General features: G+C 43.6%; 1 protein-coding gene across 1 annotated transcript in view; it reads left to right on the plus strand.

The window, feature by feature from the left end:
* The window catches only part of CDK5RAP2 (CDK5 regulatory subunit associated protein 2), a 172,469-nt gene that overhangs the window by 17,021 nt on the left and 132,182 nt on the right, over positions 1-23,266 (plus strand). Inside the window, exons 3-8 of the mRNA XM_011989520.1 lie at positions 4,705-4,781; positions 11,343-11,466; positions 13,983-14,137; positions 19,731-19,893; positions 21,073-21,126; positions 21,943-22,062. Coding sequence (XP_011844910.1) covers positions 4,705-4,781; positions 11,343-11,466; positions 13,983-14,137; positions 19,731-19,893; positions 21,073-21,126; positions 21,943-22,062 — 693 coding nt within the window. The remainder of the gene's footprint in view (positions 1-4,704; positions 4,782-11,342; positions 11,467-13,982; positions 14,138-19,730; positions 19,894-21,072; positions 21,127-21,942; positions 22,063-23,266) is intronic.

The following is a 23,266-nucleotide window of genomic DNA, read 5'->3' on the forward strand; positions in this document are numbered from 1 at the left end:
TTGTGTGAATTAAAATGAGAAGACAGATGAAAAGCTCCAGCACACAGTCAGTTGACAATTATCGTCTTCCTGAGGCTTCGTTTGGCAGCCCAAAGTTAGGATTGTCAGTATTTCTGTGATAGGACTCTTCTGTATTCCTGTGTGCCTGCCTGTAACTGTCAGAAGAAAAGGCTATCCTCATTTGAAGTCTTGACCTGGAGGTCTTTGTCTGAAAACAAACCTTGGTTCTGAAAACTGAAAAAAGAACTTGGCTTTCTTGAAAAGGCTTGAGTACAAACAGTATTTCAGTGCCTGTTTCTTGGCTTTTTCTAGTAGATTAGCCCTTGGCCTGGGAATTATTCTGACTTTTCTCCTCTGAAGTTTGTATCAGTGGAAACTTTTGAAGGAGGAAAAAGAACTCTCCTTGAGTTTCAGCAGATGAACTTAAATTGACTTGTCTTGAAGAGGGATTGTGCTGTACTTCTGAGCCTTTTCAAGAATTGAAAAGCTTCTTTGTCCCCTATGAGAGTTTTTTTCTTCACTCTGGGGGTGGAAAGACAATGAGGATGTCCCCTTTTCTGGAAGGGAGTGGTGATGCAATCACAATTTTAGAGGAAAACCAATAGCCTAAAGCAGTTTATATGTGAGTATGGTGGTCATGCCTCTCAGAACCTCTTGGGTGATAGGAATACAAAACGTGCCAGTTGTCAACTCTATCAGGCACTGTCTTCGGCATCTGTACATTTGCATCTTATTGTAATTCTCATGACAGTCCTATGCCATGGAGTTCATCTTCATCTTATAGGGGAAGAAACTGAGACTTATAGAAGATGAATAACCCACCTGATGTCATATAGCTACTATGTGAGGTGGATTTTGAGCCTAGGTCTTCCAACCTCATTGTACCATACCACTTCAGCTGTCTGACTAGATGATTTCATGACCCCAAGTTTTTGGATAGGTGCACATGGTTTAGAATTCAAAAAGCCTAAGAGGTACACACTGAAAAGACTCTTCCATCCTTGTGTCCTGGTCCTCTAGATCTAATAAATATTGATTGCTTATGCAGAGGAATTTTATATATATATATTACAAGCAAGCGTGTGTTTGCGTGTGTGTGTATGTGTATAAACCCTCTTTTTACGTAAATGCAAGCATGTTCTGTTCTGCACCTTATATTTTTCACTTAATGATTTCTTTCTTTCTTTCCTTCCTTCCTTCCTTTCTTTTTTTCTTTTCTTTCTTTCCTTTCCCTTCTTTTCTTTCTTCACTTCCCTTTCCTTCCTTCCTTTTTTCTTTCTTTCCTTCCTTCCTTCCTTCTTTCCTTCTTTCCTTCTCTTTTCTCTTTTCTGTTTTCTTTTCTTTTCTTCCGATGGAGTCTCTGTCTGTTGCCCAGGCTGGAGTGCAGTGGCACAATCTTGGCTTACTGCAACCTCTGCCTCCCAGGTTCAAGTAATTCCTGTCTTCGGCCTCCTGATTAGCTGGGATTGCATGTGAATGCCAGCACGCCTGGCTAATTTTTGTATTTTTGGTAGAGATGGGGTTTCGCCACGTTCTCCAGGCTGGTCTTGAACTCCTGGCCTCAAGTGATCCACCTGCCTTGGCCTCTCAAAGTGCTTGGATTATAGGCGTGAGGCACTGCACCTCGCTTTACTTAATTATATCTTGGATATCTTTCTTTAAGAGTAGTTTAAGAATGAATTTCTTTATTCTTTTTGTTTTTGAGACAGTATCTCACTCTGTCACCGGGCTGGAGTGTAGTGGCATGATCATAGCTCACTACAACCTTGAACTCTTGGGCTCAAGGGATCCTCCCATCTCAGTCTCCTTAGTAGTTGGGACTACAGGCATGCACCACCACACCTGGCATTTTAAAATTTTTGCTTTTTATAGAGATGGGGTCTTGCTATGTTGCCCAAGGCTGGTCTTGAACTTCTAGCTTCAAGCCGTCCTCCTGTCTTGGCTTCCTAAAGTGTTGGGACTTACAGGTGTGAGCCACCACACTAAGCTGCCTTTTTTTTATAGTTTCATAATATTCCATTTTATGCTTTGAAGGTACCTTGACTTTTGGTTTGGAAATTACAATTATGTATATGAGTTTATAACTTGAGATATTGGACTTGAGAAAAATAGCCTGATGGACAAGTTAGTATTAATTCTTTTAAATATATTAAATTGGAGTGCCTGTTGGTTCATCACAAAGCGAAGCACTTAGAGTATATTATATCATTTCATAAATAGAAGCTCTCCACCCTTCTGAGAGCTGGAGAAAGAATCCTCTGTTTGAAGGATGTTTCTGCATTTTTCACAAAATCACAGTTGAAGACATTATACAATGTTACCCAGGGTCCTTTATGCAAAGATCTCTTTCTTCAAGAAAAAGTTCTGCCTCATAGATGACTTCTTTAGTTCTTGTTGTTTGACAGTGAAGAAGATAACCTATTTTAAGCCCTGTCTCCGAGGCTTTGCTCATTTAATCCTTAAAGCCCTCATGTCATGGGAGCTTTTATGTTTTGTTTTTGACACTTGAGGGATTGGAAAGGAGAAGCATTGCTTTGTCACCCTGTGGACTTATGTGTCTAAGGACAGTTATAATATTGTGCTTCTAGTTTTGTATTCCACGTTAGCATGTCTTGTTCACTTCAGTGTCTTCTGTGGTCGGTCCTTCACAGGTGCTTGGTAAGTTTCTGCGAAGTGAAGGAATGAATAAGTGAGTAGCCACTGACTCTGTGGTCTCCTCTTGTAGAGAGTAGAGACAGAATTTAAACCCATGTCCTTTTGGTCACACACCCATGACCTTTCTGTCATGGCTGTACTTCTCAACCTGAAGTACTTGTTTCTCCAGGGCTGCTTGCCAGAAAGGAGGGAGGCATATCCTGTGAGATGGTAAATCTTACTGGAAATGATTTTTTTTTTTTCCAAGACAGAGTCTCGCTCTGTCACCTAGGCTGGAGTGCAGTGGTACTATCTTGGCTCACTGCAACCTCTGCCTCTTAGGTTCAGGCGATTCTTCTGCCTCAGCCTCCCAGATACCTGGGACTACAGGCATGCGCCACCACTCCTGGCTAATTTTTGTATTTTTAGTTGAGACGGTTTCGCTATGTTGGCCAGGCTGGTCTCGAACTCCTGACCTCCAGTGATCCGTCCGCCTCCCAAACTGCTAGGATTATAGGTGCGAACCGCTGTGCCTGGCCTGGAAATATTTTTGTTTAAATAATACACATGTGGCTGGATGCGGTAGCTCACACCTGTAATCCCAGCACTTTGAGAGGCCAAGGCGGGCAGATCACTTGAGGTCAGGAGTTCAAGACCAGCCTGGCCAACATGGTGAAACCCCATCTCAACTAAAAATACAAAAAATTAGCCGGGTGTGGTGGCAGGTGCCTACTATAATCCTAGCTACTCGGAGGCTGAGGCAGGAGGATCACTTGAACCTGGGAGGTGGAGGTTGCAGTGAGCTGAGATCGCACCACTGCACTCCAGCCTGGATGACAAGAGCAAGACTTCATCTCAAAAAAACGAAAAGTGAAAAACACATGTATTATGGAGTACAACATAAAATTGGCATGGATTATTAAAATAAAAGAGGAGCTGTAAACCCAGTGCTTTGGGAGGCTGAAGCAGGAGTATCATTTGAAGCCAGAAGTTCAAGATCAGCCGGGGCAATATGGCAAGACCCCATCTGTAAAAACAAAACAAAACAGAACAAAAAAACAGGCAAGGGAGTGCACGCCTATAGTCCCAGCTACTCAGGAGGTTGAGGTGGGAGGATCCCTCAAGCCCAGGAGTTTGAGGCCTGCAGTGAGCTATGATAGCACCACTGCACTTCAGGCTGGGCAACAGCAGAGCAAGACTCTGCCTCTAAATTAATAAACAAAAAACCAAAGGGAGATTTCCAAGAAATTGTAGATTTACAGCAGTCTTCCACAAACTATGCACCCAAACCCCCATCTACTACATGAATTCATCTGATATTCTGTCTGGGATACATTTGTGCATAAGTTTTAGAAGCCTGCCACTGTTCCACTGTCTCATATTGAATTCCATTTGCCCTGGATTCTGTCTTGGATTCTCACGTGAGTTGTAAGCCCAAGGCTGTGTCCCTTTGTTCCACTCAGTTAAGAGGAAGACATTTGGTTGGAGAACATTGTGGTTCTCCTTATAGACAGCTTGCCCCATGTGGTTGTAGCTTTTTTTTGTAAGTGAGAACCCTGAAATCTTATATTGAAATGACACATGCCATGATGTGTCCTCCTGTTTTCCATCCACATGTTTTATTTTATTTTTTTAAGCTGTAACACATTCCCACTGCTACAGCCACCACATGTGTGATTGTAAACAACCACCAGTAATTGCTTTGGAATGGGAAGAACACACCGCAGAATTGCTTGTAAATTTGCTTGGCGGAGGGCATACAATTTTTAAATAAGCCTTCCTTGTATGACATTTATGCCTTGATATTTGAATGCTCTGGCTGTTAGGAGCTTGGAGCATTTACATAATTGCTCCAAGTCTCGTGAAATCCAGGTCTTTCTTTTGAGACCACCAGTGTTTAATAATTCCCTTTTCCCTGTGCCCTGAGGCTAATGAGGGTTTTTGAATCTAACATCTGCCTATTACAAGCATCCTGTAGTCAGTCTGTGCTGGAAGCAGTTTCCCCATTGTTGACATTCATAGGTCCTGTATTTTACGTTGTTTCTTTTCTTTCTTAATCTTGTCTTGTAGAACATTGAGCTCAAGGTGGAAGTAGAAAGTCTGAAGCGGGAACTCCAGGAGAGAGAGCGGCTGCTCATCAAAGCCTCGTGAGTACCGTCATCTTTCGAAAGCCTGCAAGTCGCCCACACTGGGTTGGTCAGTGAAATAGAGCCATCCACTTTTCTAAGACAATTGATTTCCGTCTGGAGTCTGAGGACTCCAAAGAGGTTTTTGTTTTTACTTAATTATTTACTTTTCAGCAAGCTTTTAAGATATACCGTGATTATAGAAAAATGAACAGATCTTAAGTGTACAGCGTGAATGTTCACAAGCAAACACACCCGTGGAACTACCATCCAGATCAGGAAAGAGAACATACCAGCCCCCGCAAAAGCCCTCTTTGTGGTCTCAGAACTCACCTTTCTCCCCTAAAGATAACTACCGTTCTGACCACTGTTAGTTCTGCCTGCTTTTAAACTGTATATACAAGGAATTATATAGTAGGTTTTCTTTTGTGTCTGGCTTGTTTCCTCAACAATGTATTTGTGAGATTGATCTGTGTTGTTAATTATATCAGTAGTTCATTCTTATTGTTGTAAAAGCCTGGGGTGATTTGAAGGGGTCCTGGTGGGTGAGGCAGGGAGACAGAGGATGGGGCTTCAGCCAGAGTAACTGTCTTTTTCTTTTTTTTCCTTTAATATCTGTTAAATGTACTAGGGACCCTCATAATATTTTGCTTGAAAGAGTTTCTACTCCTTAAAAAACATTTGAAAACTAGTATTTTCATTTATTCAAATATTGAACAACAAGCACAGTTCAGCAAATACAGTCTGTGACTCAGTTGATTATTCACTCATTCATAAACATTTATTACATAATAACTTGTGAAATACACAAGTATTTCGAATCTAACATCTGCCCAAAGATCTGAAAAGAGACAGCCCTCCACCCCTCTACTCGAAGAGCCCATCAGAGACTGGTGAGCTGTTCATCACACCTGTGAAAAGTAACATGCCAGGAAGGTACAGTGGTAGAGGGTGTTGTGGGTAAAGTGGCGACACCAAAGTGTGCTAAGTTTTGTTCTGTGACAGTGGAATAAGACTTCCCGGGGCTGCCTCACTGAGGATCCCAGCCAGAAGCTTATGTGGAAATGCTTCATTTGTTCTGACAGTAGAGTTCCTGCTGGGTGTGGTAGGCCAGGACCGTGGAGTTCTTGGTTTAGGGCACGGCTGCACTGCTCTGGGCCAGGCCAGTATAATTCCCTTCATTGCCACCGGGTCCAGCAGCTGGAAGCTGGCCTGCTGTTGGCTTTCAGCAGACTACAGGATGCCAGGCGTAGGCTGCTTCTCCGGGTTATGCTGAACTTGCACACTTGGTATTTTCTGAGTGAATAAGTGAATGAAGTAATAAATATCACCAGATTAACAAGTTGTTGTTAATGTTGTTGTTGTTTTTTGAAGTACATTATTTTCTGGGCAGGGAGGCAAATCTACTTTATCAAACCTGAAGATCAGTAATGGAATTTGGTCTGTCTCATACTCAGTGCCCTGCCTGCTGCAGGTCTTGGCTTGGACTAGTTTTTAGTTAAGCTCATACACATGGCAACCTCAGCTCACAAAGGCTTGCATACCCTTCTCAATAGCAAAACATGGGATTGAGTATTTTGGAGGCTTGTGCACATCTTTATATGTGTATATTTCCCAAACGGCTCAGGCTTGTGTGGTCTGACTAGCTTTATTCATTTATTCAGAAATATGTATTAAGCGGCTCTTGTGTGCTGCAGTGGACTGGGTTCCTGGGGATGTAGTGGTGATGCAATCAGATGCATGAGGCTCACATTCTAGTGGGAGTGATGGTGATAAAATACTTGGAGTAATAAATATATAAACAAAAGTTGGGGAAAGAGCTATGAAGTAAAATAAAGAGAGCTATGAGAATTTATAGGTAGGGGAGTAAATATATATTATTATTATTTTTTGAGATGGAGTTTCACTCTGCCAGGCTGGAGTGCAGTGGCGTGATCTCAGCTCACTGCAACCCCCGCCTCCTGGGTCCAGGCGATTCTCCTGCCTCAGCCTCCCGAGTAGCTGGGATTACAGGCATGTGCCGCCATGCTCAGCTAACTTTCGTATTTTTAGTAGAGATGGGGTTTCACCATCTTGGCCAGGCTGGTCTTGAACCCCTGGCCTCACGTGATCCACCCATCTCAGCCTCTCAAAGTACGGGGATTACAGGGGTGAGCCGCTGCGCCCAGCCAGGTAGGGGAGTAAATATATAGATGTGGCTGTATAGCAGGAAAGGTGTCCCTGAGGAGGTGGCATTTGAAATGAGATCTGAAAGACAAGTAGGAATTAACAAGGTGAATGGGTAGAGAAACTGTTCAAAGAGAAGAGAATGTATAGGTCTGAGGGAATATGAGAAGTCTAGAACACTAGAGATTTTGGTCTTTATCCTAAAATCACGTGGAAAGCAGTCGTGGGTTTTAAGCGAGTGACACAATCAGAGTTCTGTTTTTGAAAAGGTCATTCTGGATGCTGGGTGGGAAGTGGATTGTGGAGAGAGCACGAGTGGAAGCTGGGAGACCAGTCAGGAAGCTAGTCCAGTGGTTGAGGTGAGAGGCGAGTGACAGAGTAGCTGGGTGAATCAGACATTTGGGAAGCAGAATCAACAGGCCTTGGTGATGGATGGGAAGGGAGATGTCATGGATGATTTCTGTCTGGGGTTAAGGTCATGAGCTCTGTTAAGAATGTTCGCAATGAACATTCTTAAACTGCTCCAGCTTCCTGTCTACCAGCTCTATCCCAGACACAGTTCATGGATGCTAAAATGTTCTTGCTTTTGCTGCTCTAACTCTGCTCCAGCAGACCTCCTCCCCTCTCATTTCCTCCCAGCCCAAATGCCTTCTATTGCTCAGCCCTTTGTAAAGCCTCAGATCTGGAACCATGCATGGCTTCCTCTAGCCTGCGTCCGTCTCTTAACGGACTTCGCTGGTACAGAATGATAATACTCTATGCATAACAGTTGTTAGTTTATAAAACACTTTCCATTTACATTCCATCATTGTTCTGGGAGCTGGGAAAGTCTTGAAGAATACCCTCATTTCATAGAGGAGAGACTATAGGCCAGGAAAAGGGAAGGGCCATGACTCCCAGCCGGGAAGGTCACATCTGCTATTAGAACTCAAGTCCCTGACTTCTAGTTCAGCACTAGGTTCTATGTTCTTTTTAAATTTTTGTATGTAGATAATTGTATATTGGTATATACACAATATCTATGTATCTGTTCAATGACAGTATCTACCATGGAACTGCTAGGTGTGCCTATCTCTAATTTTTTTTTTTGAGATGGAGTCTCGCTCTGTTGCCCAGGCTGGAGTGCAGTGGTACAATCTCGGCTCACTGCAACCCGGGTTCAAGCGATTCTTCTGCCTCAGCTTCCTGAGTAGCTGGGGCTACAGGCATACGCCACAATGCTTGGCAAATTTTTGTATTTTTAGTAGAGACAGGGTTTCACCATGTTGGCCAGACTGGTCTCAAACTCCTGACCTCAGGTAATCCACCCGCATTGGCCTCCCAAAGTTGCTGGGATTACAGGCGTGAGCCACCATGCCTGGTCGTGCTTTTCTCTTTAACCCTAGCTTTCTAGCACCCAGCAGTATGTCTATGGTAGATACTTGCTGATGGAAAATATCTATGTTAACATAATACCCTTGACTCCCCTTTTCAGTGTTATGATTTTTGGTGGGGCATGGGGACAGGGTATGACATCTGCCACGGGAAAAGCCCCTGCTTTTACCTGAAGAACCATAATTAGAATGAAAAGAATCCAGGGGAAATGTGGAGGATTGAAAGGGTAGTGAGGCTGGCATTTATAGAATCTGACTTTCTTGTATTGGGTGGAAAGCTAGATGAAACCAGTTTCTCTCAGCCCTTCCTCTCCTCAGGTCTTGCTGTCCACCTTGTGTGTTAGCCCTGATTCTGCAAGGAAAGAAAGGGTCGAGGGAGGGAGCTAACACTTATTGAGACGCAGACATCCTGCGTCTGGCACTTGACAGGCTTTATTGCATTTGGTCAATTATGTGGGCAGCCAGTATTCCCATTTGAGTGGAGAGAAAACCGAGGTTCGAGGAGTGGGGAAACGTGTAGCGGCTGCTCTGGCTTCAGAGCGCGCTGTGCCTTGCTGTGAAATAAACATTTGTTGGCTGGTTTTCCACTGTTATATTTATCAGTTACGATAAGGGGACATTAAAAACGAAAGCAGTCATATTGTTGCGAGTAAATTTTATCTCTGTAGCTTTAAAACACAAACAAAAATAATAATTCCATTAGTAGAGGAAAATTGTACCATACTACTGAGTATAAATTTTATTGCCACAGAAACTGTAAAACACAAAGATGATAAATGAAAAGTTGGAACATTTATTATTGGGAATATATTTTACTGGTATAACTCAAACTCAGACAAACTGAGTAATCATAGTACTTGTTAAAAATTATAGTCAGCTTCTTGACAATGTATGTGATTCAGACAGCAAAACACAAAGGTTAGACCTGGGCTGATAGGAGGGAGACAGCATATTTGCACTCTGGTAGGTAGGGTGGAGGGGTAAGGGAAAGGGGTAGCAGAGGCGATCTCTTTTATAGAGGAGGCTCTGTAAAGCCCAGGCCTCAAACCTTGGTGAGCAGGTAGCAGAAATTCATTGCTGGAGAAATCCTGTATCCAAGGCCTGGGAAGGCAGGGCTTCTCGTCCAGAATTCTTTCGGCCGTGTATAATGCTCCTCAAGGAGTGATAGAAATGATTGTGAATCACTGTGAATTCAAGACAGCGATCCAAAAATGAGCCCCAGGAGTGGGGGGTGATGGCATTCAATGGCATGAATCAGGAAATGGAAATGGGCACCTTGGCTGTGGCCAGCAGAGACCCCAGCAGAGAGTAGAATGAGGCCTCTCACAGCAGCTCAGCAGGAGCCAGCACTGTGTGGGCCTCAGAGGCCAAGGGCTAGCGTGCAGAGCACTCCGATCAGAGAGGAACAGGCCTACATATGTGAGCACATTAATTCTGAGAGGTAATCATCTCATTTTTCACATGAGGAAACTGAGGTGTGAGAGGTAATTTAGTGAGGCTATATAATTCACCCAGAGTCACACTGAGGATATAATAGAGTAAAAATTTAGAAGCAGATCTGTGCAGCTTCAGAGCCCATGTTCTTTCTTTCCAGTTGTTCACATTGAATTCCATTAAAATGATATGACACTGGGGCCTTCTGAAGCTTTATTGGTGAAAAGAAAAAAGATACTAATAAAGTCTTTATTTTCAGGCGACTCATGTTTGAGACTTGGACAACAAGTATGGTCCTCTTGACTTTCCATTGTTCTCAGTAAAAAAATTCACATGGCTTGTACATGTGAGTATCTGATCACATGGCTCTCAGTTGGAAAAATTTTATATATCTTTAAAGTAGGGCATGGGAAGCTGGTGGTGAATAGATTTGTTCTGTTGCAGTTTTTCTGAGAAACCAGCCTTAGGTGGAAGCATTTCCTTTATTATTCTGCCTTCTGGAAACCTGCAATCATTTTAGAAATCTGATGAGGACTGCTCATACAGTCATGTCCGACACTGTTTATCTTCTGGCATCGGTGGTTGTAGTCCTGCGTCTGATTTGGGCGTGCCATTCCCACCACTGCCCGTCATGTGGAGAGAATATTCCATGGTGCTCTAGCAGTGCTTACTCTGTGTTTTATGTTAGAGTAACACAGAGTACAGGTTGCTTGTGTAACCTCCCCTCTTCATACCCTAAGTGGTAGGTAGTGTGTGAACAGATTGATCCTGATGCATTTAAAATGCTTTTCCCTTCAGTTGGCAGAAGATGAAGTATGCAGACCCTTACTCCCGCAGATTTATTTTCGTTGCATACTGCTCCTTTGCACGTTGGTTTGTCAGACCAGCTCTCTGCCCTCCTTGCACCACCGGTGGAAGTATACTTTGTTGGAAGCCCCCTGGTGGGAAATTTGGCAGTAGCTATCCAGAATCTTAGCAGTGGGCTTACCCTGTGACCCAGCTATTCCCTTTCTAGAAATCTGTTCTCAGAAAGTCACTGGATAGTAGACATACAAGGATGCTTTTATCATAACATTGCTTATTACAGTAAACAATTTCACCAACATTTATTGAATACTTACTTTGTACCAGGCACTGTTCTCAGAACTTTGTGAGTATCGTCGGATACAATGTGTTAAATGAGAAACAATTTAAATGTTTTAAAAATAGAGAATTGATTTAGTAAACTATAGTACATTTCATACATTGAGTTAATATACAGCCTTTAAAAATGATGATATAGACTTTATTGACACAAAAGGATGTTTATGGTATATTAAGTAACAAAATCAATTCACTGATGTGTACCAAATGGTTCTTTTTTGTAGAAAACGTCTGAAAGGCTATATGCTAAAATGTTGACTTAGTTATCCTGAGTGACAAGATTATGGATGATTCTTACTTTTTTCTTATTTGCGTTTTTGAATGATAAATATTAAGCTAAAGAAAAAGAAGCTCAGCACAGGTCTGTGGGAGAAATGACTAACAAATATTCCTTGTCTCTCTGGGGCTGTGAAATGGCCATCAGACTATCACCCTTGCATGTTTTACCGCGTGCCTCTTTTTGCAGCAAAGCAGTTGAGAGCTTAGCTGAAGCTGGTGGCTCTGAAATCCAGCGGGTAAAAGAAGATGCTCGAAAGAAGGTGCAGCAGGTGGAAGATCTCCTAACCAAAAGAATACTCCTTTTAGAAAAGGCAAGTCTGGAAATCCTGAGGGCAGTGTATTTCTTACAGTGGGTTAATAACAGGCGGGCACAGTTTCGTTTCTTTTTTCGTAAACCGTCAGTTTCAGGAGAAACAACAGCCACCCTTATTGAGCATCTCCTGGATTGTAGCCCCATTTCAGGCATTTTACATGTATAGTTTATAACACCTTTACCCTGCAAACTGGCCATTGTGGTCTTCATTTCTGTATAAGGTCACTGAAATACAGAGAGAAGTACTAACTCATTTAATAGGCCTAACCTAATACTAATAGGTTTAATCCTGGGTTTAACTATGCTGATTTTAAAGCCCATGCTCTTTCTACAGCAGCACTCTGCTTATTGTCTAGTTTAGCTCCATTATTTTAAAGATGTGGAAGCTGAAGGCCAGAGAAGGGAAATGACTTACCTCACATTAGTTAAGCCTGGAACCAGACTCTGACCTTTAGGCTACCACGTGTCCATCCAGCTCTGGTACCTGGTATCCGGCTTCCCTCCAACCATCCTGCCAGTGCTCATAGAATGTCTTTTCTCTATTAGGCACTGCATGTCACTTCTCCTTCTATTTATTCTCAGTTAGGTATTTCCTATCACTGTGATGGGAGTCAGGATGTTTCCTGGCTAAAAAATCCTGTCTCCTTATCTGTTTTAAGCTAGTATTAAGTAATACTATTTAATTCTTGGTCTTTGATATCTGTTGTTTTATCACAGTTTCTCTACCTGAAACTGGTTCTTTTTAGATATAGAGAGAAATGGCACCAGAAGCACTTCCGGATACAAAGAGCAGGCACTGTTTTTGCAGTTTACAATTTTCCATTTATGATGTTCACATCAGCCCTTAAATTGTCCTTTTGGGGAAATGTAGCTATTAGGCCCAAAATACCTGTGTTTTAAACAGGCTTGGAGAGGGTTAGAAACTTAGTATAGGTCAGAAGTGGTAGAACTAGAACCACAAGAAGGTTCTCCTGATCACAAATTCTGAATTTTAGCTAAAGTGTAATTATGAGATCTAACTTACTGGGTCATTTTTTTTCCCTGTAAGTGCTTTCCCGTGTGTTGGGGTGACAAATCTCTCCTCTGTCACTTACTAGCCTTGTCACCCAGGATAAGGTATTTGCTTACTCTGAGCCTCTGCTTCATCATCTGTAAAATAAGAACAGTGATACCTGGTTTGCAGCGGTAATTGTAATAATAACTGTAGTATTAACAATTTATTGTGGGCTTACCATTTCATTGTGTGAGACATCCTCCTAAGCTCTTTATAGACATGAAGGTAATCTTTTCAATAAACCTCTGTGAGGTGAATACTTCTGTCATCCTTTTTCTTTCTTTCTTTTTTTTTTTTAAACAGATGATGAAACAGGCACAGAGTAGCTAAGTCACTTGCTTAGGGGCACACAGGCAGTAAATATCAGGTAGTCTGGCTTCAGACCTGCATTCTAAACTGCTATACTCTACTGTCTCGGGATATAACTTTTTAGGGTTGGATGCAGATGGGAGATAATATGAATGAAGCTCCTTGCTCAGAGCCTGGCATTTAGTAAATAACAGGCTTTGTTGTTGTCTAAGAATATGATACATGATTTTTTTCAGCTTTCATTGAGAGTGACAGGAAGCCCTGTGAGGAGATAGTGGTAGGGGCGGCACTGTGGAGGGCAAGGGCAGGGAGGAGGGAGCCAACATTTTTTTCTGAGCTTCCTGTGATGGAACAAGCGTTTGACAGTGACTCACGACAGCTCTTTGATGGGACGGTGGTTATCCCTATTTTATCGATTGGGAAGCTCAGGCTCGGAGAGGTTTAACAACTACCTGAGATCACACAGCAAGTATGTGGGAGAGCTGGTTTTTGAACCCAATTCTCTTTGGTGTTTATCTTTGTGATGTAATTGGAGGCAGTTGGTGTGAGTAGTTGGAGATTCATATCTACTCCCAGGTCACTTTCATGAACACCAGGGCCTTTTTCCCTAACACAGGCACTGCCTGCATGATTTACATAATTTCCTCATTGGCTTCTCTGACCTCTTGGGAAGAACATACAGTTGTTTTTTTTTTTTGTACCACCTAAATCACCTTGGAGATATAGAAAATGTACTTTAGAATTGTTCAGTCATTATCTTAAAAAAATAGGGCGGTGGGGGTGTGTGGGATGAATTTGTATGGAAATTATGGTGACTCTTTGGAATTTATGTATGTTTAGTATTGAGAGGAGCATTTCTCCTTGTTCTTCTTGAAGCTGTAAATATTGATCTGATTTTTCAAAACCAAAAATACAGTTCTTACAGAGTTGAGTCTTTTCCATTGGAAATGCCTATTACGCTTCAGGATACAAGAGGGAAAAATGGCTGGCAAGTGTATTTATTACCGATTCTCTCCATGTATAGTACAATTCAGGGAGGGGAAATGTGCTGGAGAAAAAGTCATAAATATTTATATTTTAATCCAATTTCCTTTCAAAATGTTCCCAATTGTATTGAAAAATTGCATCAAATGCATTTAATTTAACTCTAGGATGTGAAAGCCGCCCAAGCAGAACTGGAAAAGGCCTTTGCAGGGACAGAAACGGAGAAGGCTCTTCGGTTGAGTTTGGAAAGCAAGCTTTCAGAGATGAAGAAGATGCACAAGGGGGACTTGGCAATGGCTCTGGTCCTGGATGAGAAAGACAGGTCTGGCTCTTGTCCCTGTCATACCCTGACATCACATTATCTGGCAGCGTGTTCCCTTTTCTTCCCTTTTATCCCTCCCTTCTCCCCGTGTTTCCCACAGGACTTGAGTGACTAACGGGAACAAGTCCAACACAGTTAGATAGAAAGAAAACTACGGAGAAAATCAGGAGGAAGAGAAAAGGAATAGCATAGTCATATGAGGTCAGAGATAGTCTACTGATAGACATTCATGCTGAAAAGTTCTACTCAGATACTAATGTTAGCATTTGATTTTGCCCGTAAGCTTCCTGGAAGTCAAAGGAAAAAGGGTAGAGACAAGATTCACATTGCAAATGAGGTAAAACAAGCTAGTAACTCAGGAGAAGTCCGGTTTTACTTGGCACAATCAGAGGAAATTTCTCTGGTGGTTCTTCCGAAAGTGAACAGTGAGTGACTGCCCCCACAAGAAATACCAGTGAATTCCATGTGACTTATTTTCCATCATATCTTTTAATGCAGCCCAAGGCAGAAATTAGTACAGGGCAAGGTGTCAAAAATAAAACCGTGTTGACCAAATACAGAGCTCTTTGATGATCCATGATAAAATGGATGCCTTCTAGTCTATTGGATAGTTGATATGGCCTTTAGGCAATCCTTTGTGCCCATCGTATTTTGCAACCAAACTTTTGGTAAAAACTTGTCAGGAGAAAGCTGATTTTATTGCTTACCATAAACCTTACATTTTGATACTCTTGCCTTATTTTGGCAGTCACTAAGTGGAAGGTTAACTAAATCTAAGTCCAACTGCTGGCTAACCTGTGACCTATCTGTTGAAGAGCTGAGCTTGGAATTTGATAGAAATTGTTCTAAAGCAAATGATCTGTTTCAGAGGATACTGACTGGCTCCGCTTTCTTGGTCATTTGGTGCCTGCCCCCTGCATTGACGAACACTACTGTGTTGTTTAGGTGCTTGGCCTAACTGCCTGGTTTCTCAACTGTTGTCTGCTTTTACTTCTGCCTTGGTACTACCTGTGGAGATTGGAGTCTGCTGCTTGGAAAATCAGATGAGCAAATCCTAATCCTTGGGATGGGATTATCTGTAAAAGAGAAGTAAATAGACCCAGAGGGAGAGCCCATGCCTCCATGTAAGTGCCCTAGCTTCAGCATTTGGAGGTGCGAGCATTTATTTGGTGCTCTGCGATCTTTTCTTAGCTTTGATCTGGAAAATGAGTTTTATGATTAATAATTTCAGGGTGAGTGAGGAAACTGGGTTCCCCATGGACCTCAGTGGAGTGAATATGTATCATCTCAGTTTACCCATTTGAGACCTTGTGTTTTTCTTGACTTCATGGCTAGGAAGAGAAACTTCCCTGGGATGTGCCCTCCTACTGAGCCTCCCCCCAGAGTACTGCCCTTTCCAGGCACCACCCATGGAGCCACTAGACTGAGAATTCCACAGAACCATTTCTGTGTTCCCTTGTATCTCTGCCAACCCATTAGCAGTGAAGCCCTTAGAAGGCTTATGGGTTTGTCTTCCTTGGGAGCTACAGGTCTGGAGCAGTTAAACTGGGAGTAGGGGACCCAGGGAATAGAATTTGTGAGCAGCCACCAAAGAAGAAATGACTGGCAGAATTCCTGGCGCCTGTGAAGGGGAAGGAGAGGGTTTGGGATAGGTTTGAAAAGAGGTCCTGGGACAGAGTGAATAGAAAAGGCCCTCTGAGGGGCCTGACAGATGCTGAGCAGTCAGTTCATTGGTTCTATTGGATCTTTATGCCTTTTGTTCGACAAATATTTCCTGAGCATCTTCCACTCAGCACAGTGGTGATGAGAATGTAAGAGGGAGTAATACAGCCTGGGTTCCTCTCCCCAGGAATCTCATTGTTTGAGTTGAAGCTTATCATCCAGCAGGGTGGGAGGGGTGGAGGGAGGAGCAAGATGATAAGGGCTAAGTAGGATCAATGCTGGGTTAACATATTTTGTCGAATTCAGTTTAGAGGGATTAGGAAAAGTTTCCTGGGAGAAGTACTGGGATGAGGAAGAACTACTTGGACAAAGAAAGGGAAGTAAAGGAACAGTGCGACTGAAAGTCCTGAGGCAAGAAGGAACACGGCAGGATCCAGGCACAGGAGGGTGCATAGCCTGGCCTGAGTGCTGTGTTCTGGAAAGGAGTAGGGAAGAGGTGAGGAGAGGGAAGCTGGGGGGTGACATGGACCTTATTGAAGAATTTGAGTTTTATCCTAAAGGCATACAAGAAGCCACCGAAGAGTTCAAGGTGAGGCTTCGGGGAATGACAAGATCAGATTTAAATTTAGAAAGGTCTTTCTGGCTGCCCTTAGGGAATGGATTGGTGCTGGGGCTGGGTAGAAGACTAGTTCTCAGGCTGATGCAGAAATCCAGGAAAGAGCTGATGGTGATCAAGGTGGAGGTGACAGAGCTGGGAATGGAGGAAAACAGGCTAGAAGGTAGGGTAGACATGATGGGCTTGAAGGACTTGGTGACTGATTGGATTTGGGGGATGAGGGGAACGGCTACAGTGACACACCCTTGCCCAGGTGTTTTTTTTTGTTGTTTTGTTTTGTTTTTTAAGATGGAGTCTTAACTCTGTCCTCCAGGCTGGAGTGCAGTGGTGTGATCTCGGCTCACTGCAACCTCTGCTTCCCAGGTTCAGGTGATTCTCTTACCTCAGCCTCCCGAGCAGCTGGGATTACAGTTGCCCGCCACCAAAAAAGCCTGGCTAATTTTTGTATTTTTAGTGGAGACAGGGTTTCACCATGTTGGCCAGGCTGGTCCTGAACTCCTGACCTCAGGTAATTTGCCAGCCTCCCAAAGTGCTGGGATTACAGGCATGAGCCACTGCGCCTGGCCCTTGCCCAGGTTTTGAGCATGAGCAGCTGTGGGGTGGTGCAGTTTATTGAATTTTGTTGAGGGGAAAGGAAAAAGAAGAAATGTTTTCGGGTGGAGGGAGAGGGAAGATGATACCTTCAGTTGGCACGTGTTGGGTTTGAGGGCCTGTGAGCCTCAGTGAGTGGAGTCTAGAATGTGGTTGGGTGTATGGATTAAAGCTTGAGTTAAAGGAAGTATAGATTCATTCCTTAACCAACCACTGAGTGTGGCCTTGGGAATGCGTGCTGGGAATGCAGGGCTGAACGTTCTCCTGCTTCTGTGGTGCTCTCAGTGTGGGAGGGGCTAGATGTTAAAAAAATATATGTCGTGATGGATGCTGTGATAAAGGTGAGCCCAGGGTTCTGTGCTGTGACAAAAGCAAGGTGTGATCAGCTCTGCCTGGGCGTGGGTTGGGGAGGGCTTGTCAGACAAGGAGTCCTGGGAGTTGGGTGAGGACGCTTTGCCAAGCAGCGAGAACAGCACGTAAAGGTAATGAGCCTGGCACATTTTAAGGTGATCCTAGAGGAGAGTGGTCCTCTTAGCATGTGCCACAGAAGCTTGATTGTTCATCTTTTTTGGAAGGGGGACTTTGGGAAGGGTTAACGTGTATCAAGTACTTACTGTGTTCTAGGTGGTGGAGTCTCCATGGATGTCGGATCAGGGCTTTGTTGAAGGCTGCATCTTCCTGGGATTTCCCAGAGGTCTGGCTGGACAGGCACTGAAACCCAATGTGTCAGTCCTGTGAATGCAACTGTCTCTCAGGGATAGCTGTGTCCCAGGCGCACTCCCAGAGACCAGTGCAGCAGTCGGATGCCAGCTCTGGATTTTTGCTCAGGTTGTGGCACTTTTTGTGGTGAAATTCTCCTGGTTGTAGGATCAGTATGTTCCCTCCCTGAAGGCAGTCCTGCCTAGGAAGCTAAGTCAAGGTCAAGTGGTTAGCAGGGAACTGGAGCCAGAGTCCTTGGTTTTGCCCTCATGAGATGGATCTAGATCTGCGACACAGATCGACTCACTGTTGGGCAGGGCAAGGTGTTGAATCTTTAGGGCCCAGGAACCCCTCACGTGGATGGATGGACTCCGCCAATATCTTTCTGGGGTCCCACCACCCTTTTTAAAGGTGCATGCTTTAGCTACTTTATTGCCTTCAATCTGGCCTTTGAGCTGCTCTGTGTCTTTAAGGCAGTTAATACTGGGAAGCCCTGCAGATCAAATATGCCAACAGATATGTTCTATTTGGCTTACAGTATTTTTTAAAGTGTGAATTAGTTGCCAATATGTAAAAAATTGAATTTCATGCAGAAGTCTGGATTTCCACCTTCTCTTTAAAACCTAGGAGATTGGCAGCCCTGGGTATCGTCTTGCTGGATTGAGGCTACCCCTCCCCTTAGATGGGCCTGGTGCTCCAGCTTGGCCACAGGAGTCCCCACCAGGCCTGCCTACTTTTTCTATTCCTTATCTAGAACTTGCTTTAAGGTAACTAAAAAAAAAAAAAAAAAAATTCAGTTTTATTGATGTAAAATTACATACAACACAGTGCTTCAATTTTAAGTATTTATAGTTTGGTGACTACCTCTCTCATTGATTATGTGATGATTTCAAAGTTGGGCCCCTAGAGGGCAATCTTACACCTCTTTCTAGGCTTAGCTGCAGAAAGGCTATTCTGAGGGTCTTCTGACGAAATGCTAATTGTTACATGTTTAAAAAAAAAGTAATAATTGTAGCAACTGTCATTTGTTGAGTTCCACCATATTCCAGGAGCAGTGCAAGATTGTTTTAAATAGTTTGTCTCCGGTCCACAATCCCAAGTCACCCCTATTTTGTAGCTGAGGAGGTACAGGCTCAGAGAGATTGAATTACTTGCCATGGCCAAGGGGCAGTTGATATGGGATAATTTGGTAATTATATTGTGTTATTTGATAACACAGCCCAGAGAGGGATATGTTCAGCTGTTCCTGACGGGGGGCACTAGGGGTGCAGGTAGCAAAACTTCCTGGAGGGGAGGTGATGCTTAATTAGCTCTGGCAGGATGAATGGGTGTTTGTCAGGTAGAGGTGGGGGTGAGGTGGGGGTGGGGTGGGAAAGGGCCTTTTAGCTAGAGGAATAGCATGAGCAAAGGCATAGAGGCATGAAACAGTCTGGCTTTGGGAGAGAACTGGAAGTGAGGCTACTGAGTGGAGATGGAGAGGGCGATGGTTTCCTGTGAGACTGAAGCTGTCGGCAGGGGCCTCTGATCTGGTAGGCTCTAAGACCTGGGACCTGGAATGCCTGGAAAGGAGTTTCACCTTTATCTTGAAAGTCAGTGTTTTTAAACTTTGCCCTGAGAAGCCTTGGCAAGACATTCCGTTTTTTCCACACTCACCTGAACAGCTCTGCTTCATTGGTTTTGTTTGCTTAGGTTTCAGTGACATTTCTTTTGGAGAGAGGACTTCTTGGCCAAAAAAATTAGTAGTCCACTGCTGTTGGTGGGAGCTGTTGAAGGTATTTGAATAGGATCACAGCTTGGTTAGAGTCTAGAAGCTCAGAGTTGAATTGACTGGAGGCAGGCAGGGGACCAGTTAATGTCACACGAATTCTGGCGCATCATCTCCTACCTGCAAAATGTGATTCTGTTTATGTTCAGCCATTGTATATGTCTACTTTGAAGATATCTGGCCCCATTTCCTTCCTCCTCCTGCTCCACTGAGCTAAGAGAACAGCTTAGAATTAATATTTAAATTTTGTTCTCTTTTAGACTGATTGAGGAGTTGAAGCTGTCTTTGAAGAGCAAAGAAGCTTTAATTCAGTGCCTTAAAGAGGAGAAATCTCAGATGGCATCTCCTGATGAGAATGTGTCATCTGGAGAGCTCCGAGGACTTTGTGCTGCTCCAAGGGAAGAAAAGGAGAGAGAAACTGAGGTGAGGCGACGGGACATGAAGAGGGGACTTTAATTAGCCAACCAGACTCCTCTGTGGGAGATGGAATGTGCATTCAGGCCTCATGGTTCATACATAGCCTGCTTCTAAATATGAGACCATTGTCAGCTGAGGAGTGAGCAGAAACTGCCTTTGTCAGGGGCCCTGACGTTCTTTTTCCTTTTCAGCCTCCTGCTCCTATAAAGAGTTGCTTAAAAAAAAACCAGTCCCTACCTGCTTGCCTCTGTTTTACCATGTGTTGATTTGTTGTTTCCTGGGGACTTTATTTTCATCCTTTGGGTTTTCTTAGGATACAGTTGTGGTGCATTGTTTTCCATCTTGCCTTTTGGTTAGAAGTAGGTGTGAGGCTAACTTTGGTCTGCAACTTGAGAGGTAGGGTGGGAAGGGGACTAACTTGTATCGGGCTTGGCAGCATGGGAGGGGTTCAGTATACCACCTCGTTCAATCCTCCCAGCCACCTGGCGTGGTAGAGCTCATGGTCTCCTTGTCAAGTTTAGAAACAGGCTCAGAGGAGTTGTTACATTTTTCCAGGTTCCAAGAGATGGGTTACTAGTAGCTGACCCCAAAGCCTCCCTGGACTCCTGTCCCCGCCCTAGGCGGCCTCCCCAGCAAGCTCTTTTGAAGAGGTTGGGCAGGCCAGGGAAGTGGAGGTAGGTCTTAGTCTAGGCCTTCCATTCTTGTTGGACCAAGAGTAGCTGCTGCATGTGGTATATTCACATTGGGGATGTTCTGGTTGTTCACAGAAAGTCTTGGTTTCTTCATGGAGCAGGGCCTGTGTTCCTACCACAGCAGTGAATGCGGTAGCCTTGCCAGTTCATTTTCATCTGTAATCCACAGTTGTTTCCTGCCCCTCCTCTTAACTCTCTTTCCCACTTCCGCGGCACGGCCCTCTAGTAGGCCTTCATCTTGTTCAGCAGCACCGTGGTTTACTCTCTGTGGGGCTGGTGATCAACCAGGGTAGGTTGTTGTCTTCACATTTTTCTTCATTCAAATCAGGTGGGGTTTTGGGTGGGGCGGAGAGAGGGAGGGGACACTTGTTTTAATGAGTTCCACAGTAGTGGGGGAAAGTGAGTAAGCGACAAGGACGTGCTCATTCTAATTGTTCTGGAGAAGCTGTTGGATTGCAGTGCCTTCTTGACACCAATTAATGCCTTTTCTTAGGCTGCACAAATGGAGCATCAGAAGGAGAGAAACAGCTTTGAAGAGAGGATCCAGGTATGTTGATATGGTTTTAAAAAATGTATTGAAGATTTAGTCTATTCTTGCCTCTTGTTTTATTGAGTGCAACAGATAATTCTGTGTCACAGTAGCTGTCATTCATTGAATGCTACTGTATGACAGTCGAGCATAAGGTACTCTAGAAAGGGTTTCTTAATCTTTGCAGTAACTCTGTGAAGTAGGCATTCCCATTTTATAGATGTGGTACCTGAGGCCCAGAGAGGTGAGGTCACTTGCTTAAGAGCACATAGCTAGGAAGAGGTAGAGCGAAGATTTGGACCTGCCCATGTGCCATGGTTCCTCTGTCACAGCAGGAGGCATTTGTGGAGTGCCTGCCAGCTTAGAAAGTGCTTTCACATCCATTATCCCATTTGATCCTCACAACAGCCCGAAAGGGAGGCGGTGGTGATTATCTTTAGAAATGAACTCAGACTATAAATGTATAGTTCAGTCTCCATCAAAAGGAATGAAATTAATGATCTGTTATTTCCCCCAAATAACCTGGTATGGTTTCAAAGACTCTGAGTGACTGTATTCAAATTCCAGAAGGCATTGGAATCCTTCCCATAGGAATAGCTGTCATCGTCTTAACTGATTTGATCCCCTTCCCTTCACCCAGCCCTGTTGCCGGGAGCGGTAACACAGTAACTTGGAGTTGATGCCACTATGTTCAGCTCCACTTGGAAACATTAATCACAGGTTGACAGGAATAAGATAGAATAACTGCATTTGAGTGTGCTCTTAAAGATATATTTACACTGCATTTTGGTTGGAACACATCAACTTAGTGAATCTTTTTCTAATCTAATTTAGGCACTTGAGGAGGACCTGAGAGAGAAGGAAAGAGAAATTGCTACAGAGAAGAAAAATAGTTTAAAGAGGGATAAAGCCATTCAGGGTTTAACCATGGCATTAAAATCAAAGGAAAAAAAGGTATGTCTGATACATTTGAAGTAAGATTTTTCTTTATTAGCTTCTATGACTGGCCTGTCCTACCCTGAATTTTTAGCTTTAGATAAAAAGTTTATAAGAGAGATGAGATAGTATAGAAAGTGGGGAAATAATCCTCTAGTCAACCGGGAATTCTTTTGGAGTGTCTACTCCAGTGCTGTTCAGTAGAAATATAATATGAGTTACATATGTGATTTAAAACTTTATAGTGGCCTCATTAAAAGAAGTAAAAAGAAACAAGTGAAATTAATTTTAATTATATCTATTTATCCCTCCAAACATAATCATTTCAACATGTAATCAATAAAAGTAATGAGATAGTCAACACTTTTTTTTCAGAACTGTTTGAAGTCTAGATATGTTTACAACACACCCTCAAATCAATCTAACCACATTTCACATGCCAGGAGCCACATGTGGCCAGTGACTGCCGCATTGGACAATGCAGGTCTAATCTTTTGAAGGATAACAGAAGAGTGAGATAAAGGAGTTTTGGGAGGCAAAGCCATGACTGTGAGTTGGTTAAAGAGCTACCTGAATGTTGCCTTTGTGATCCAAGGTGGTAGCTGATGGTTCTGTGCTGTTTTCTTGTCCTTACTATGGCAATCTGTTGTGTCCTAGTAACTATGCAAGGAACAGACACGGAGAAGAAAACCCAGCTCTGCTTGCAAGTCTATTGGGGAAGAAAGAGTGATGAGGGTTGTGATTGAGGGAAGTGTAGGGAGCTGGGGAGGCAGAGGGAAGGGGTCCTGATCCAGATTAGGTGTGGATGTCCGGTGTGTGGAGCAGTGGTTAGAGGAGGAGGTGCCTGAGCTGCATCTTAAAGGATCAGTAGGAGTTAGTTGGGAAGGAAGGCGGACAGGGGGAGAACACTGGTCAAGGCGTTTAGTTAGGAGAGACCCCATATGCACCACAGACAGTTTGGAGTTGTCAGAGCACAAAGTGTAAAACTTAAAGGAGGCGAGAGAAGAAGGTGAAGCTTTTTCAAGTGGCCAACCAGTGGGGGTTGGGGAAACTAATCATATTGAGCTGCTTGAGTGGCACTGAAGGCCACTGAAAACTCTTAAGCACATTTTCATTTTGGAGAGGTCTCTGGCTCTATCTGGAGAGTGAATTGCAGAGGGAGAGAATAGAGGCTGGGAGACCAGTAGCCTCGGTGAGAGCCAAGAAAGGCAGAATTAGAGCA

Source organism: Mandrillus leucophaeus, unplaced genomic scaffold, assembly GCF_000951045.1.
Source record: "Mandrillus leucophaeus isolate KB7577 unplaced genomic scaffold, Mleu.le_1.0 Scaffold354, whole genome shotgun sequence".
Lineage (NCBI taxonomy): Eukaryota > Metazoa > Chordata > Mammalia > Primates > Cercopithecidae > Mandrillus > Mandrillus leucophaeus.